The sequence below is a fragment of the Peromyscus leucopus genome, chromosome 8a (genome assembly GCF_004664715.2).
Source record: "Peromyscus leucopus breed LL Stock chromosome 8a, UCI_PerLeu_2.1, whole genome shotgun sequence".
Taxonomy (NCBI): domain Eukaryota; kingdom Metazoa; phylum Chordata; class Mammalia; order Rodentia; family Cricetidae; genus Peromyscus; species Peromyscus leucopus.
This window is the reverse complement of record NC_051085.1, coordinates 48,280,455-48,298,982: the sequence shown is the minus strand read 5'-3', so window position 1 is coordinate 48,298,982 and position 18,528 is coordinate 48,280,455. Positions and strand designations below refer to the sequence as shown.

The 18,528-nt window shown below is 45.5% G+C and overlaps 2 protein-coding genes across 3 annotated transcripts in view; one reads left to right on the top strand and one right to left on the bottom strand.

Moving 5' to 3' along the window:
• Positions 1–2,635: 2,635 nt before the first annotated feature.
• Positions 2,636–8,912, bottom strand: Gtf2h5 (general transcription factor IIH subunit 5). Its single transcript, XM_028888630.2, has 3 exons — positions 8,807–8,912; positions 7,716–7,788; positions 2,636–3,393 (listed from the first exon to the last, which is right to left on the bottom strand). The coding sequence occupies exons 2-3, from the start codon at positions 7,748–7,750 to the stop codon at positions 3,213–3,215; spliced, it is 216 nt and encodes a 71-aa protein (XP_028744463.1). The 5' UTR covers positions 7,751–7,788; positions 8,807–8,912; the 3' UTR covers positions 2,636–3,212.
• Positions 8,913–9,010: 98 nt separating this feature from the next.
• The window catches only part of Serac1 (serine active site containing 1), a 40,996-nt gene continuing 31,478 nt past the window's right edge, over positions 9,011–18,528 (top strand). For both annotated transcript variants that reach the window (XM_028888624.2, XM_028888623.2), the window contains exons 1-3: positions 9,011–9,092; positions 14,916–15,007; positions 18,361–18,397. In XM_028888624.2, coding sequence (XP_028744457.1) covers positions 14,917–15,007; positions 18,361–18,397 — 128 coding nt within the window. In that variant the 5' untranslated portion in view covers positions 9,011–9,092; position 14,916. The remainder of the gene's footprint in view (positions 9,093–14,915; positions 15,008–18,360; positions 18,398–18,528) is intronic.

Genomic DNA, 18,528 nt, shown 5'->3' with positions numbered 1-18,528 from the left:
ACTTGGGAGGCAGAGGCAGACGGATCTCTGAGTTTGAGGCCAGCCTGGGCTACAGAGTGAGTTCCAGGAAAGGCACAAAGCTACAGAGAGAAACCCTGTCTCGAAAAACCAAAACAAACAAACAAACAAACAAACAAACAAACAAAAGAAACTCAGAATGGTCTGGTGGCACACACAGATTATTCTAGCAGTTGGGATATACAGGGAGACCCTGCCTTTACAAAGAAAACAAAGCCTCTCACATATTCCAGGAAAAATGAGTGATAACACTCTATGGTTTAGTTTGAAAATTTCAAATAACAAACAGTACAGAGAAATAACCTGAAGATGGACTGAAAATCAGCAGGGGGCAATAACACAAGGTGAGCAAACCCCCTATAATCCAGTAATTCACAAAAGTAGAGTCTGCAGGGTGGGTTGGAGGTGGCACCTATCTTTAATCCCAGCACTGGGGACGCAGAGGCTAGCCTGGGCTACTGAGAGCATTCAAGGCCAGCCAAGGCTACGCAGAGAAACCCTGTCTTGAAAAAGCAAAAAGGAAAGAAAAAAGAATAAAGCCCAGAGTGGACTGGATAAATGTCCAAAGGCAATGAAAAAACTGTCCCGATCTTGAGAAAACTGGCAAAGACAGTATCGGTCTCTGAAATGATACTCACACCCAGCTTTCCTGTGGCAGGGGCCTCTACTCAACACTATCCAATCTACTTTCTTCAAGACTTCTTCTCTTCTCGCTTGCTCTGAAATGCACACTGAGGGAGGCTGGCGGATGTATGTGGGAGCTACAACTTCCTTTCCTTGGGTTCCTTGAGGCACAGAAAACGTAATAACATGTCCAAGACCTCAGTATTCCATCAGTGGCTTTGATAACTCCTCTATCTTGTCAACAGGGTTTTTTCCCTGCAGTGGTGGAGGCGGGACCTCCAGCCTTGTACATGCCAGTCAAGTGCTCCACCACCACGCTGGGACCAGCCCCCAACAGTTGTTTCCTAAGGGATCGATCAACAGCCCCTGCAACAGATCCTTCAGTATTACTGTGGTGTTGTTAGGACCTAGTAATTGAGAGCACTCACAGGGGACAGATGCTGGCTGCTGGTTCGGGCTTAGCCTAGTCTCCCCAGCCCCTGCACTTGCGCAACAGATCTTGGTAGCAGAAGCACATGGGTGAGGATGTTCTTCACTTCACACTGGACAGGAAGCAGGGACAAACAGGGAGTCCAGAAAAGGCCAGGGCAGACTCAATCCAAGGACACGCTTCCAGTGACCTACTTCATCCAGCTCAGCCCCACCACTCCCGACAATGCCACCGTGTGGTCAACCCACCAGGCTACTAGGAATCCGTATATTCACAGCAGAGTCTCATGACCGGATTTCCTCTGGAAAAGCCATCAGACACACCAGATGTGCTGCGCTAGCTAATCCTGCCGGTGTTTTAGACCCAGATTAACGGTGAAGAAGTGAGAAGGGCTCAGCCCTTCCTTTAAGTAGGTCTAATAACTATCTACCAAGTGCAGCGAGTCTGTTCTCCACCTCCTCAGAGAAAAAACAAAATTATAGCAAACTGCCCATTACAACCCAATGTTAGTAATAAAATTATTAAACTTTGGTGGTGTTGGGGATTAATCCCAAGATGACATGCATACTAGACAGAGGCCCTACCATGGAAGTGTATCCTCAACTCTCATTAATAATTTTGGCTATCAGCCGGGCGGTGGTGGCGCACGCCTTTAATCCCAGGACTCGGGAGGCAGAGTCAGGCAGATCTCTGTGAGTTCGAGGCCAGCCTGGACTACCAAGTGAGTTCCAGGAAAGGCGCAAAGCTACACAGAGAAACCCTGTCTCGAAAAACCAAAAAAAAAAAAAAAAAAATTTGGCTATCAGGCTGGAGAGATGGCTCAGCAGTTAAGAGCCCTGGCTGTTCTTCCAGAGGTCCTGAGTTCAATTCCCAGCAACCACATGGTGGCTTACAACCTCCTGTAATGAGATCTGGTGCCCTCTCCTGGCCTGCAGGGATATGTGCAGACAGAACATTGTATACATAATAAATAAATAAATCTTAAAAAAAATTAATTTTGGCTATCATCTATAATGTATCAGAAACTAAGGACAGTCTTTGTTAGCTGTAATCAGTGATGCTGTTACTGTTCACTAAAACTGGTTTCTCAATGTACACGTTTCTATCAACTCTAAGATATACTCAGGAGCCCCTGAATTTGAAGATAACTATACTAACCACACGAGGAAACATGGGCTCAAAGGTTTTGACTTACTACAGTACTTAAACAAAACAACCTATTATCAAATACAAACTAGGGCCCAGTGTGGGAGCACACACCTTTAACCTCAGTACTAGCAAGGCAGAGGAAGACAGATCTCTGAGTTCCAGGACAACCTGGGCTACATAGGGAGACCTCATCCTGAGTAAGAAAGAAAGGAAAAAAGGAGGGAGAAGGGAGGAAGGGAGGCAAGTCTTCCAGCCCTCCTCTCCAAATATTAAGCATAAATGCAGGTATCTTCCCAGCTGTTAGTTGTATACAGACACATACTTCTGCTGCATCTTGTTCTGCATGGGCACACTCGAGAGGACAATGTTACCAACACAGTGTGAAAAAGAGAAAACTAAAGACACAAAGCCGAATTTATCTTTCCCACTTGTTGTTCTAACTCTGCAGCACAAAATGCATACTTAACAGGCACAGGCAAAATTCATAACATCCCGGTTACAATGATAATTTAACCAAACTCTACTATTTTTCTGGTGTATTTAATTGGTGTTAAAAAAAAAAAAAGGTAGGAAAACTTTTATGATTTGACTTTTTTGATTACGTTTACTTATTTGTGTGGGAGGGGGATACACACACGGAGGTCAGGAGACACCCATGGGAGTTCTTCCCTTCCAATGTGTGGGTCCCCAGATCAAATCCAGGTTGTCAGGCTTGGTGGCAAGGGCCTTGACCAGCTGAGTCCTCTTACCAGCACGACTATGATTATTATAAAGAATAATAAAAGCCAAATTGAAGCCAATTGTCAGTTCTTCTTTAAAAACATTTTTTTAATGGTCCAACCAAATCAGTTGGGGGCTTCCATCTGAATAAATGGGCCTGCAGCCTTCCCCACAAAATGCTCATAAAAAGTCTAAATATTGTATGAGACACTGAATGGGCCTCTTTCACGGCTGTGGTTTGTAGTTCCCAAGTGCTCAACATCTGGCATTTTCACTTCTGGGTCAGAGAAAAGGCATTCTGGTCCATCAGTTCCCCCACTCGCTCCTGGAGGACATTAACCAGCTCCGCAATGACAAAGACGTGCGTGTCGTCAATGTCTTGAATGATGAACTTCTTCCCCAACGCATTGGACTCATCCAAGTACAGCAAGAACTGCTTCATGGCAGGATCACTGCAGAGACAAACACAGGTTATAGGACATCCTGGGGTCACCCACACCACAAAGACTGGAGCAGTCACATTTGCACATGACGAATTTGAAAGTTCGCAACTATTAGCCAATGTTTCATTTTCTCTCAGCTTAAAGGACTAATGATTTGTAGCCATGACTTCATGTTAGCAGTTGAGTTAGGACAACTTCAAGAGAAAGGCTTTTAAAGAACAACTTGACACTCGCAAGAAGAGAAACCATGGCTGGCCCTCTGCAGTTTAAGAGGGCCTAGAACTACAGCTTCCTCAACTGATTGAAAAGCAATGTCCACACTCACAGACAGCACCGGGAGAAACAAAAAGGGCAGAGGAGGCAGTTTTAGGAGCCCATGGCGGGGACAAGGCCACTGGAACAGGCTTCTTGCAGACAGTTGATGGACAGAGAGAGGGCCCGCCCACAGGACAGGAAGTCAGAGCCCTTGCTTCTCAGACTCACTTGCCCTCTGCCTACATAAACGGGGTGAGGGGGAAAGGCGCAGAGGGTGGGAGGGAGAGGGGGCTGGCGAAGATCCTTAGTGTAGTGTGGTGCCCTACAACCGGGCTGCGTCCTCCTTCCCCAGCAAACACGGCACCGCAGGGACTCCAGTGGTGACCTGGGCCCCACCTCACTCCCCAAGCCCTTCTGTCCTTGACTGTCTTCGGTTCCTCAAGAATCTCAAACAGCCTATGAAAACCACACACTGTTTTCTTGAGGAATGTGCTTCTCACAGTGGGACGAAGAGCTGGTGTGTAAATTCAATCACTTCTAAATGGAATACAGTGATAAGGATAAATGGGAGGTCATAATAATAAAAATAATAAAATTGACATCTAAGTGAAGTGTAGTATTTTGCTATTGTTTAAGCCCAGTGCATTCACAGCTGATGCCAATTACTCTCAATAATTCCCTGCTCGGAGATGTTAAAATCAGCGCTGGCTAAATGGTTATAACACCTAGTATCTCTACAGTTTTCTAAATGAAATGAATTTACATAATTCAGTGAAGAGCTAAACTGCTGGACCCAAGGAGTGCTGTGGCACTCCCCTCAGACTGTAAGGGCAGCGGGGGTGGTGATGGTGGGGGTGACATGGCAGGGACAGCACGTTCGGGGTTACAGAGTTAAGCAGACACAAAAACGGTTCATTTCCAAAAACACTTTCTAAATTCAAGTTTTCCCAACCTGAGACTTCATTCTGGAGTCCAGCAAATGGTAGGCACTGGATAAATATGTCAGTCAATTCTTAAGAGAAAGAAAGTAGCGGGATCCACAGCTCCTCACATCCCAGCCAGGGTTTACAGCTGCAGACACACAGCCCTAAGTGACAAGTGACTTCCAGCCTGGCCTGCTGGAGCCTAGCGGCAGCCTTAGCTCACACATGGGAAGCCTCACTTCAGTCCTCCTACCTGTGTCTCTTCCTGTAGTGACAGAAAGGCTAAGAGAACATCTTGGGATTTAGGCTGAGATCACAAAATCTGATTCACTTCCCTTAACAGGATCTGCTCAGTACACACATATACGGATGTTTATATTTCCATCACTAAGGTGTAGGCACTGTCCTGGTTGCTTTGGAAATGTGGCCCTACTAAGGAAGTAAAGGTTGACAAGTCAAATACTGTCAAAGAAGAGCAGACTGGTGTTCTCTTTGTGCCACTTGCTCCTCACATACACTAAAAGCTTCTAAGCCAGGCTGTAAGTGTTGCCTGGTTTCACAATACACAGTCTTCCAGTTCGTTCTTTATTGTAGTCAAGCAGCTCAGTTTCCACCTCCCTAACAAACTGACTGGTAACTGCACACTAGACGTCAATTTCAGCCCCTGGAACTGAACATCGAGAGGCTGGGTGCATGGCTGCTTCAGTCTCCTCCGGAACTGCCTTGGTTGGCTATTTAAGAAAATGCTAGGTGTGAACCTGGGGGTGATGGCGGGTCCCCAAAGAGATACTTTCACTAATCTCATCTTGCCATAAAAGTACAAATTTTCAAGTATTTAAGTAATTCAGCCTTAGAGATGTTTTTCTCTGTTTTGAGGGGGTGGGGTGGGGTGGGAGGGAGCTCAGGACTGAATGACATAAAGCACAAGCCAGCTCGCTGAGCTGTACCTCCAGGCTGTACCTCCAGGCTCCTGGCCTTATACTGTGCTCTAAGATAAACCCTGGGAGGAAGGAATCTTAATACAACCAGATGCTTTGATATTTAAGTTCATCAAAGGCAGAACTGAATGGCCGCCATTAATAGTCTGGCTTAACTGCTTTACTGTGGGCTACGTAAGATTTAAGAGGTTGCTGTTTTGGATTAAGATCCTATACAGATCAGGCTAAAAATAAAATGCAATCGCTCATGCTTAGTTTCCAAGTCACTAAGCTGGAACAACACTTTATCTGATCTGCAGAGAAAACAGAATTAGTGGCAGATTTCTCCAACAGGCCTGTTCTGACATGACAATTAAGCTGCTTGGCTTAATCTATGCAAAACACCGCCCTCCTCCAGCTAGCCAGTTATTTTTCTATGGTTCTCACTTTCCTTATTTTCAGGTGAAGGTTCTTGGGCTGGCGTGCAGCTAATGGAAGCAATGGTGAAGGATGCACAAAGCCTTGGGTTCTGCAATTGCTAAGAATTCTTCAAATCATAGAGAAGGGGGAAAAATGTTACAGTAGGTGAGCTCTGCAGTCTCAGTGGTGCACTGGGGGTGGGATGGGAGGGGTGGGGCCAAGCAACCTATCCCTGGCGACGAGGGATGGTACCCTAACGTGGTATGTAAGCCACCACTTCATGAAAACAATTCTCTATGCCCCTAGTATTCACCTCGTCCGACACCTCCTGGTTCAGCCCTAATACCTTCCTGAACTCTTCTCTGCTCTAGATTCCAACTCCTACCTCAACAGTTGGTGGTTTTTAAAAACTGAATCTTAGAGTCTCATCTTCCCAAAGTCTAAATCTGCACTATTTCTATGGTAGCCCATGTTACTACAGAGCATTTGATATGCCGTAAAAAATTAAAGATACTGGACTTTGAAGGTATTTTTTAAGACTTAATACATGGGGCTGAAGAGATTTTTGTGGTTAAGAGCATTTGTTGCTCTTGCAGAGGACCCAGGTTCAGTTCCCAGCAACCATATGGTGGCTCACAACCTGTTCCTATCTCCAGGTCCAGTGCCGCCTTCTGATCACCTTAGGCACCAGGCACAGATAGAGGCATCACTCATACACATAAAATAAAAATAACGACTGACTTGGGCTATCTGGGTTAAATACTTCACCCGTTTCACTTCACGCCTTAATGTAGTTACTAGAAAATTTAAGACTATGTATGTGGCGTACACTGTATTTCTACTGGCCAGTGCTGCTCCAAATGCTGCAGGTTTCCTAGGATTTGACCTTGCTCCTCCCTCAGCTTTGCCCTCACAGTAAAAGCACCACCACCTACACAATGACTCACAACGCGTAAACAGAAAAAGAGACAGTCGCATCTTCAACAAAGGGAGCGCCTGTCCAGAGAGCAGGGCTTCCAAACAGCCAAGGGAAAGCCGGACAGAGTTCAAGCCTCAGCAGGAAGGGACAAAAGGCCTGTAGTTTAGGTTACTTTGAGGAACTCAGCTCTAGAAACGATTGTGGCTTCTTGCTTCTCCTCTGGAAGCCATGCTAAGTGGTTTAAAAAACCTACTGCAGTTGGCTCTCATTTCTTTCCAAGGAGCACATTCTGTAGTGGCAAGGACTTAACCAAGTTCCTGTATCATTTTATTTTTTACTTTTCTAATTTTTTTTCTTTTCTTTTCTTTCAGAGCTGAGGACCGAACTCAGGGCCTTGCGCTTGCTAGGCAAGCACTCTACCACTGAGCTAAATCCCCAGCCCATATTTTTTACTTTTCAAAGACAAGGTTTCACTATACAGCCTTGGCAGGCCTGAAACTCACTATGTAGACCAGGCTGGCCTAGAACTCCTAAGAGACTGGCCTGCTTCTACCTTCTGAGAGCTGGGACTAAAGACTGCCCCACCTTCTTGAATTCTAAACCTTAATCTAGGCAAGTGCTGATGGTCTGAGAATAAAAAGTTTCTCTAATCAAGGCTAATCTAATACACATTGTTGGAAATAATGCTAATTACATTAATTTAAAAGACAATAAAATGTAACATGAGTGAGAAAACTTAGCAACAAAGTCTGTCCCACTCATAACAAAGCTTATGGAAATTCAAGTTGAAGCCTTGATTTCATTTATATCAACAAAACAAAATTTTGGAAAAGGCATATATACATAACAAGATCCAATGTGTAAATTTAAAACTCATTAAGTTTTAAAACTACAAACCATTCTATAAGCACTCCTTTCAAGACGTTGACCATCTTTTCCCAGGCAGACGGTGCAGATGACCTCAAGAATGCTAAAATAAATAAATTTAATTTAATTTTAAAAGGATAAAGTGACATAAAATCCAAAAATTTCAACCTACTTTGGCGATTTACATCTGAAATAAAAAATTAAATGTCAGTATTAAAAAGCTAACATTGACATAACAGATATTCCCATTTTTACCAATGCTAAAGCAGATTACTTGGAATATTAATAAAGCACAAATCCTACTTGCAAACAAATTCTAGCCAGGCGGTGAGGGTGCACGCCTTTAATCCCAGCACTAGGGAGGCAGAGGCAGGCGGATCTCTGTGAGTTCAAGGCCAGACTGGTCTATGGAGAGAGTTCCAGGACAGGCTCCAAAGCTACACAGAGAAATCCTGTCTTGACCCTGCCCCCCAAAACAAAACAAAAACAAATCCTGCTCATGGCTAATTGATCCTTAAAAAGTAAGCTCCAAGCCCGTTTGTTGCGGGTGGTGCACGCTTTTTTTCCCCCGGACCATCCAGGACGACATAGAGACCGGGAGTCAGAACAACAACAGAAAAGCTCCATTCCAAATCCAGGAGCCCAACACAAGTTATATAGGTTCATTATTCAAATGTTTTCTTTTTATATCCAGCAGAACGATATAAAGGCAAGATTCCGGGGAGGGCAGAAATTACAAAATCGGTAGTCCTGACAAGGGCCTCAAAATCACAGTGATCCACCACCTCATTTTACCGATGAAACCAAGCACCTCATCAAAGTAGATAATTTTAATTTACAAACATCCAGGCCTCCAGAGCTTGTGTTCTTTTGATCAATAAACTACATCCTCCAAAGATCTGCATCGGAAGGTCCCTGGGTGAGAGCCCACCTAAAGATCCCTTCAGTGTCTACACCCAGGCAGGAAAACCGTGACACAATGCGTGACGGCCCCGCGGCCCCCAACATCACAGGCCTCAGGAAGGGTGCGGGACTCCGACCCGCCCACAGGCCCGGGAGGCTCCGTGGCTTTCCTCCTCCTCCTCCCCTCCTTTTTTCCGAGGAGCCCCCACGCAACCTACTTCTTCCAGCAGCTCAGAGCCTGCAGCGCTCCTCCGCCCACACGCCCAGGAACCGTCGTGGCGTCGCCGACCCTCTGCGCCTGCGCCGCGCGTCATCGCGCCCGCGACACGCTGGTGGGTGGGGCGATTCTCTGGGGCGGGGCTCGAGGGCGGGGCCAAGCGCTCGCGGGGGGGGGGGAATCACGTGCCTACAGCCGCCGGGCCAGGGCGCAGGTCACAAGTGGCGGCCGAGGGTGGGCTGTGCAGCTGGCTGTGTCCACCGGGAGCGGAGTCCAGGCGCTGGCAGGTAGGATGGGCGGGCGGACGAGAGGGCGAGAGGGCGAGCGGCGAGCGGCGAGCGGGCTTGTGGGCGGGCAAGGGCGTCGCTGCAGCTGAGGACGGGGAGGACCGTAGCCCTGCACGGACCCGGCTTCCCGTGAGGTCGCGCGGCCTCGGAGGGACCCGGTGACCCGCCGCGGCCCTTAGGGCCTGATTCTGGCGCTTTTCTTGAATGAATGATCTCTGGGCTTCTCTGGTTGCTCCTGAGGCTTGGAGGACAGCACCTGCGTGCAGATGAACCCTCCGGGGCTCTGTGATCTCATGAGCCACACCTGCGTCTTTCAGGCCACATCTTGCACGTCTTTGACCTCGGAGACTGATTAGTTGGAATGCTGATAGGTTTCTAAACCCAGTAACCGTCATTTTAAGGTGAAGGCTTCCAGAAGGTTCTGAAGTTAATCCCATTCCCAAATTCTGATCTGTAGGCTTTTTATTATTTTTAATAATTAATTTTTTTTCCTTTGGTTTTTCGAGACAGGGTTTCTCTGTGTAGCTTTGCGCCTTTCCTGGAGCTCACTCTGTAGACCAGGCTGACCTCGAACTCACAAAGATCCACCTGGCTCTGCCTCCCGAGTGCTGGGATTAAAGGCGTGCACCACCACCGCCCGGCCTATTTTTAATAATTAATTTTTAAATTTTATTTGTTTTGGTATTTTGCCTGCATGTATATCTGTCTATCTATGAGGGTGTATGTCTGTGTGAGGGTGTCGGATCCTGGAGTTTGAGACAGTTGTTAGCTGCCATGTGGGTGCTAGGAATTGAACCTGGGTCGTTTTAACACCTAGCCTTCTCTCCAGCCCCTGATCTGTAGTCTTCATGGAGCTGTGTTCTCAGCAGTTGAGGCAGGAGGTAGTTGTAGCTTCTTGGTCGTTATATTCCCACATTTAAACTCATGCTGACTTTTGCTTCACACATGTCTCCTCCCTCTAACCAGCCTCGCTCGCCCTTCCACTTATTTCCCTCTCTCGGTTCCTCAAATTGGTTTTTAAAATTTTTTATTGCATTTATTTATGTGTGTAGGTTGAGGTGGCATGTGTGCGCCATAGTGCACAGGTGGAGAGGTCAGAGGACAATTTGAAGGAGTCAGTTCTCTTCCAGCATGTGGATCCATGAGATGGACCTCAGTTCACCAAGCTTGGCAACAAGCAAATGTGAGCCATCTTGCCAGCCCTGGTCCCTCAAACATTTTCCTGCTGTACCCACTCTTTTAAAATCGCCCCAAGTTTACTCTTCCCAAGTGTCTTTACTATATTTCTGCCGCAGTGGTAATTCCCAGAGTTCTTCTAAACAGATAGCAACACAGTGACTCTAAAGTTACGTAGAAGTGGCAAGAATCTCGAAGAGCTCATCCTCAGAAGGAAGAGCAAGCTGGGCATGGTGCCTGAAGCCTAGAAATCTGTCTCTCTGGACGCGGAGGCAGCAGAATCCCGAGCTGGAGGCCAGCCTGGGCTACATAGCAAGGTCGTGTCTCAAAGATAGGAAAGGATCAAAGCTGGAGCCTTTATGTGACCTGGCTTTGGGACTTGGTGTTCATAGCCAAGCTTGCACCTTCCTGTGCTACTTATTAGGATAGAGAAATAGGTCAGCAGGATGAGATGGAGTCCAGAAACAGGCCCATGTTACATAGAGTTAGTTAACTTTTGAATAAGGCACTGAGCTATTTCGTTGGTGAGAAGAACATTGTTTCAACATTTTATTGGAACTATTGGATCTCCATATAGAAAACAGTTCACTTATCATCAAAATACATAAAAATTTAACTGGGCAGCAGTTAAGATCACTGGCTGCTCTTACTAATGACCCATTTTTGTTTCCCAGCACCCACATGTTGGCTCACAATCATTCATAGTTTCAGTTACATAGTTTCTGATTACCCCCTCTTCTGGCCTCCAAGGTCACCTCACACGTGTGGTACATGTACACACATGCAGGCAAAGCCCTCATACATATAAATTAAATCTTGAGAAAATTAACTTGGAATGGACCATAGACTTAAACATAAAATAAATCACAAAACTGTCTTAGAATTGTAAGAAAAGATGACATGATATAGGCAATGTTTTTTTTGTGGGGGGGGGTTGTTTTTGTTTTTACAGAGCGTTTCTCTGTGTAACAGCTCTGGCTATCCTGGAACTTGCTTTGTAGACCAGGTTGGCCTCAAACTCACAGAGATTGCCCTGCCTCTGCCTCTGAGTGCTAGGATTAAAGGTGTACGCCACCACAGGCACACAGGGGTTTTTCAGGATGTCAAATTCAAAAACCACAAAAGAGAAGAAATTGATAAGATAGAGTCCATCAAAGCTGCTCATCAAAATGTAGGGTTTTTTTTGTTTTTTGTTTTTCAAGAGAGGGTTTCTCTGTGTAGCTTTGCGCCTTTTCCTGGAACTCACTCAGTAGCCCAGGCTGGCCTCAAACTCACAGAGATCCGCCTGCCTCTGCCTCCCGAGTGCTGGGATTAAAGGCGTGCGCCACCACCGCCCGGCCAAAATGTAGTTTTAAGGAAATAGTCAAGTCACAGACTTGGAGAGGATAGTTGCAGTGTGTCTCTACATACATTTGTTAGAAGACTTACTTCCAGCGTATATAAAGAACTGATAGCCGACTCAAGCAGGCAAAAGACTTGAAGAGATAATTCAACAAAAGAATATATGGATGGCTAGTGTGCACTTGAAAAGACGCTCAGCATGGTTTTCTGGAAATTTCCTAGTGAATGATAGTGAGATCTGTAGTGTGCCTACCAAGCAAGCATCAGCAAGCACGTTGGACAGCTGGAACCCTTTGCTTTGCTGGGTGCAATATAAAATGTTGCAAATGTGCTCAAAAACATTGAACATTGTTTTCTGACCCAGCAATCTCACTCCTGGGGCATTTACTGAGTAAGTATGAAAACGTGTCTCCAAAAACTTGTTTCACAATGCTCAGAGGAGCTTATGGTAGGCAGAATGCTGCTGCCCCCAAAAATGCACATGCCACATTCCCTGGAACCTGTGATTATATTTTATGTAGATAGCAAAAGGCATTTCGAGAGCAGAACTAGGCTTAAAGACTTTGAATAGATTTTTTTTTAAATGAAAATGTTCCTTACTTAGTTTTATACAGGTATATAATGATGTATTTGATCATATTTACTCCTCACCACCCTCTCTTACTCCCTTTAGGTACCAGTTTCCTTGATTAGTGTTAGCAGGCTCCATATTGGCTTTCTCTCTCTCCATTCCCCCTCTCCCCATCTTACTATGTAGACCTGCCTGGCTAGCCCGGAACTCTCTATGTAGCCCAGACTAGCCTTGAACTCACAGAGATCCACCTGCCTCTGCCTCCTGAGTGCTGGGATTAAAGGTGTGCGCCACAATGCCTGGCTTAAATTTGTTTAAAAACAACTACAAATTTGGCATGCTGTTACTTGGCATTATGTAACTGACAGCATCACGTGACAGAGTCAGTTCAGAATCCTGCAGTGGCCCCTCTTCCATACTCTCAGTAGAACAAGTTGACAAAACCAGTAAGAGGAAACCTGAGAAGCACTCAAAACTATTTCCCCCAGCCTGGCAATGATAGCACATACCTTTAATCCCAGCACTCGGGAGGCAGAGGCAAGGCAGATCTCTCCGAGTTCGAGGCCAGCCTGGTCTACACAGGGAGTTCTAGGACAGCCAAGGCTACACAGAGAAACCCTGTCTCAAAAAACCAAAAAATAAAAGTAAAAAATGAATTTCCCCAGTAGACATTTGTAGAGCACTCTGCCTGTTTTTTCCAAGTACATCTGGGACAGTCATCAAAATAGAACCTGTTCCATGCTTTGGCATAGACCCAGGCAAGATTGGAAAGGGTTGAATTTATTGAAGCCTGCTCTTAACCACAGTGGAATTAAGCTAGAAGTAATATAGACATCCGGAGAAATCCAAACTGTTTGAGAATTAATCCCACTCTTTATGGGTTGGCTGAGCTTTGATGGGATAGTCTTGAAGGACTGTATTCCAGGAAATAGGCTGGAAAATGTCTTCCCGTGATACAAAGGAAACAGTGTGAAACTTGGTTTTACCAGTAGCATAAATAAGTGGACATTAGAACTGTGTGTGTGTGTGTGTGTGTGTGTGTGTGTGTGTGTGTGTGTGTGTGTACGTACACACGTGCATTCAGGGGTGTGACTATCAATGTCAAGTGACTTTAATCATCCTCCACCTTTTATAAGAAAATTTGTATCACTGTTTTATTTAGTATTTGTGTGTGTGCATGGGGAGGGGGGTTGTGTGCCACAGGACCCGTGTGAAGGTCAGAGGGCAGCATGCAGTTCATTCTCTTTGCACTGTGTGCATCCCGGGGATCCACTCGGGCTCGGTGGCAGCCACTTTTCCTTCACTGAAGGATCTCCTTGGTGACATCTTAGTTTTTGAGACAGGGTTTCTCTCCAAACCTGGAGTTGACCAATTTGGTTAGACTTGCTGGCCACCAGCAAGCCCCAGGAAATCTCCTGTTGCTTCCACAGCACTGGGATCAAAGGCACATGCTGCTGCCCAGGCTTGTAACACACCTCCAAACTCAGGTCCTCATACCTTCCTTACAAGCATTTTACTGGCTCAACCATCTCTAGAGCCTTGGAAATTAAAACTCTTTAAGTCCAGCTTTTGAGCCCGTCAATTGGAAGTATCTGTGATAGTTTTTGGAGATATTTCACACTGCATATAGATCAGAGGACACAGGACTCTCACAGGAAACAGCCCACAGAGATGATAAACCCTGAGTCAAACATACCACCACAAGGACCAGGCAGCCCTAACTACTAGAAATAGAGTTCCAACACAGAGACTTATATTTACAGAAAGTGCTCAGGAGGCAGAGGCAGGTGGATCTCTGTGAGTTGGAGGCTAGCCTCGTCTACATAGTGAGTTCCAGGACATCCAGGGCTATGTAGAGAGACCCTGTCTAAAAAAAAAAAAATTATAAAATGTAAAGGAATATTTAGAAACGGTGCATTAGCTCCTTGCAACATCACATACCATCCTGAGACCTAATGACCCAAACTGCCATTTATGACTCAGTCGTCAGCAGTTCCATAGGGTCGGTCGGGGCTGGTTAGACTAGAGTGGCCGCACTTACCTGGCGGTTAATGCTGGCTGTTGGCTGGCATTTGCCGGCTGCCTTAGTGGAATTTGCTGCTACTCTCCATGGCTGTTGGGCCTTCATTTATCAAGAGCAAACATGTATTATATATGCTTGTGATCTCTAAAGGATGTTTAAAAACATTAAATGCCCATGTTAGGATTCTGCTTAATAATTTGATTTTTCCTGATTTCCCATTAATTACTACTCACGATTGAACACAACTCAAAGAATAATGAAAGTGCCAGCAAAATGTATCCAGTAAAGTCTGGTTTAATTTCCGGGGTGGAGCCCTTAGTTGAGATGTGTTTTCTCAGTTTTGAGTAATCTAATTGCGGGCAACCCACTGTGATAGGGACATGTCCTTAGGGTCAGAAGAAAGAGTTTTCAGTGTATACCAGATTACTCTTGTTACATTATCTCTTGTGACAGTGACATGTCCTTAGGGTCAGACAAAAGTAGTTTATTTGTTTTGTTGTGTTTTGTTTTGCCGAGACTGGGTTTCTCTGTGTAGTTTTGGTGCCTGTCCTGGGTCTTGCTCTGTAGACCAGGCTGGCCTGGAACTCACAGAGATCCGCCTGGCTCTGCTGCCCGGGTGCTGGGATTAAAGGCGTGCGCCACCACCGCCCGGCAGAAAAAAAGGTTTTAAGTGTATACCCAGTCACCCTTGTCACATTACTGTCCTGCACAGGATGCCCCTTGGTGCCTATTGTATCATCTGCTGCAGAAGAATAGGAACCTCTGCTCCCCGTCTAAAACATCACACGTCCTGGAGAAATATCCGTGAGTATGGTTCAAGGAACACCATTTTCTTTTTCTTTTCTTTTTTTTTTTTTAAATTTATTTATTTATTATGTATACAGTGCACATATCCCTGCAGGTCAGAAGATGGCACCAGATCTCACTACGGATGGTTGTGAGCCACCATATGGTTGCTGGGAATTGAACTCAGGACCTTTGGAGGAACAAGCAGTGCTCTTAACTTCTGAGCCATCTCTCCAGCCCAAGAAACACCATTTTCTAGTAGACATATTGATGGGCTTGTGGCCACTCTCCTGGAGTGCATTATAGCACTAACGGCCCATTCTGAATCTCACTTGCTCATGTCTTCTGTACTGATGGTTCACACTAAATGTGTGAGCTCAGAGCCACACAAGATCCTTTTTTTTTTTTCAGGAACTCTTAACCCCCCTTGTTTGTCCTGTCAATTCCTGCTCACTTTTCCAAACTTAAATGCCACTGCGTTCTCATTCAGCACATGCGTACTAAGCCCTTGCAGAGCCAGGTATCTTGACTAGGGTCTGGGGATACAGTGCTGAGCAAGGAGAACCTTCTCCTTGCCCTATGGAGGCATGGGATCTTCTCTGATCTGCCGCACATTGTTGCCTGGCACCTTAGGCCAGGGTGGAGCCACCATTTGCCATTTAGTAGAATCGGTATGGAACCTGTTTAATTGTCTGACTTCTCCCATGGCCTTAATGCGGAGAGCAGTGTCTTCATTATTCTGTCCAGTTGCTTATTGTCATCTATGACATGCAGGAGGTGTTCCCGCAGTGTTTGTTGGCTAGAAGGATGAAATAACGTACCTCCCCTGAGCACTGATTCTTTTATTTGTATAACAAGTACAGAATGTTTGAGTACACTGTGAAGATGTGTTTTTGCCAAGGCACCTTCTGATTGGTTTAATAATGAGCTGAATGGCCAATAGCTAGGCAGGAGAGGATAGGCCAGCTTTCTGGGGAGGAAGAGGAAAAGGAATCTATGTGTGCAGGAGATGCTGAGGAGACACTGAAGAGGTTGGGCATATGGTACAAAGTAGAGGTAACCAAGCCTCGTGGCAGAACATAGATTAAAAAAGCAGGTTAATTTAAGTTATAAGAGCTCGTGGGATAAGCCTAAGCTAATGGCCAAGCTTTCATAATTAAGTCTCCATGTCGTTATTTGGGGGCTGGTGATCCAAAGATAGTTTGACAACAAAGCCAACTACAAACAAGGCTGACCTTGCTCATCCTTCATTTATTGACAACATTTATTGACCATCTACTCTGCACCAGGTGCTGTTTTCAGGTCTGAGGTTACAGTGTTGAGTAAGATGAAGTCCCTGTCCTTAAGCTGTTTCCTTTGAAGCTTTTAGATAGACCGTTGGAGTTGGGTATGGTGGAGCATGCCTTTAATCCAAGCGTTCAGGAGAGAAAGGCCAGCCCCAAACAGAGAGCAGGCTAGCTGGGATTACACAGTCAGACCCCATCTCTCCAAACAGAACTAAACAAAAATGTGTTGGGCTGGCAAGTTGACTCAGCGGATAAGAATGGTTGCTGTGCAAGTGTAAAGACCGGAATTCAAATTCCCAGAACCCATCTAAGTAAAAAGCTGAGTGTAATACATGCACCTGTTCCTCCAGCACTGAGGAGTGTGGGGCAGAGATAAGATCCCTGGGGATTTCTGGCTGCCAGCCCGGCTCCAAGGTCTGTGAGAGGTCCTGTCTCAATGGAATAAAGCAAAGAACATAGAGAATGACAGATGTCCTCCAATGGCCTCCATCACCATGCGTGGGCATGCGCACCTGTACACGAGAGAAGGCATGCGTGCATGCACGTGTGCGCACACGCGCGCGCGCACACACGCACACACGCGCGTTTACAGTAGACGTTTATGGAATTCTCGGGAATTCTGATTCTGAATTTTACATACAAAAGTAAGCAGGAGCAGCAAAGCACACCTTCTGCTTTCCTTCTCTCAGCATTCCCAGTATAGCAAACTTGAGAACATTGCTTTTACCTCTAGTGGAGGAGAAAAAGGGAGGGGTGGCAGGAAGATCGCAAAGAAACATTCCAGGAGGCTGGGACGTAGCTCGGGAAGAGCATGTGCTCACACGCACAGACCCTGTGTTTGATGCCCAGTGTTGAGAGGCACACCGAAAGGCCAGTGAGAAGCCACAGGTGGTAGCATTAGAGAAGAAAACACTGGATGCTCCCTGCATCTCCATGTTGAAGGCCAGAAGAGGACACCAGAGGGCCATCGTGGAATCAGAACTGTCCCAGAGAGTTGCAGTCAGGAAGCTCTTTGTCTTATCTCTGCAGACCTCCTCATCCGTGTTCTTGACCTACTGTGTCTGTCTGTCTGTCTGTCTGTCTGTCTGTCTGTCTGTCTGTCTTTCTTTCTTTCTTTCTTTCTTTCTTTCTTTCTTTCTTTCTTTCTTTCTTCCTTCCTTCCTTTCCTTCCTTCCTTCTTTCTTCCTTCTTTCTTTCTTTCTTTCTTTCTTCTTTATCTATTTATCTATCTATCTATCTATCTATCTATCTATTTATCTATTTATTTATTTATTGGTTTTTAGAGACAGGGTTTCTCTGTGTAGCTTTGCACCTTTCCTGGAACTCACTCTGTAGTCCAGGCTGGCCTCGAACCTGCCTCTGCCTCCCGAGTGCTGGGATTAAAGGCGTGCGCCACCACCGCCCGGCTCTTGACTGACGGTGAAGGCCCATGTGTTCCTGGGGAAGTGTCTCCCTTCTGGATCTCCTTGTGTGTCTGACTTCAGTGTAGTGCTTGGCCAGCCTTTCCGGCTCAGCAGTCTTGGATTTGAATATTTCACAATGGGTGTGTACTGAATAGGCAACTTTCTGCTAATAAGATTTAACAATAGATATTTAAAATGTTTCCAAGGTCCAAACAAAAGTTTATACTCTTGTTGCGGATATTTTAAATGGGACCTTGTGATCTCTGGTGCTTCAACTACCACGAACACTGATTATTTGGAGGAAAAGTCATTTTAATGTTTCTACTCAACAGAGAGTCCCTCTATAGTGGCTGGGAAGCTTGATGACCCTCCTAGTGGTCACGCTCAGTGCAAGTCTGTGACCCTACACTGTACTCAATGTATCCCTTGTGACTTAATTTGGGGGAACAGAACAGGAGCTTGAAGGATGAGTGTGGAAGCCATAAGCATAAATCATACATTTTCCTCAGTGCTGCCATGTATTATAGTGGCTGATAATAAATATAATATGTAATGTAATGTATTACCTATGTAACAAGATTACAATTTTTGACCCAGTTATACACAAAAGGTTTACACTGTTGCCTATTTCTTGTCATACTTTAAAAATGAAATCATGTTGCCTTTTCCTCTTTCTTTTTAGGGAATATAATAAGAGTCACTGGATCCCTCCTTTTGGGGTAAGTATCAGTGAACAGTTAATAGCTTCATGACGCTATGTTGGAAATCTTAGCAGAAGTGACTTGTGGATAGAATGGAGTAGCTGTGGATATGGAATGCCAGAAGGTTGAACATGCCTTTGTAGAGGAAC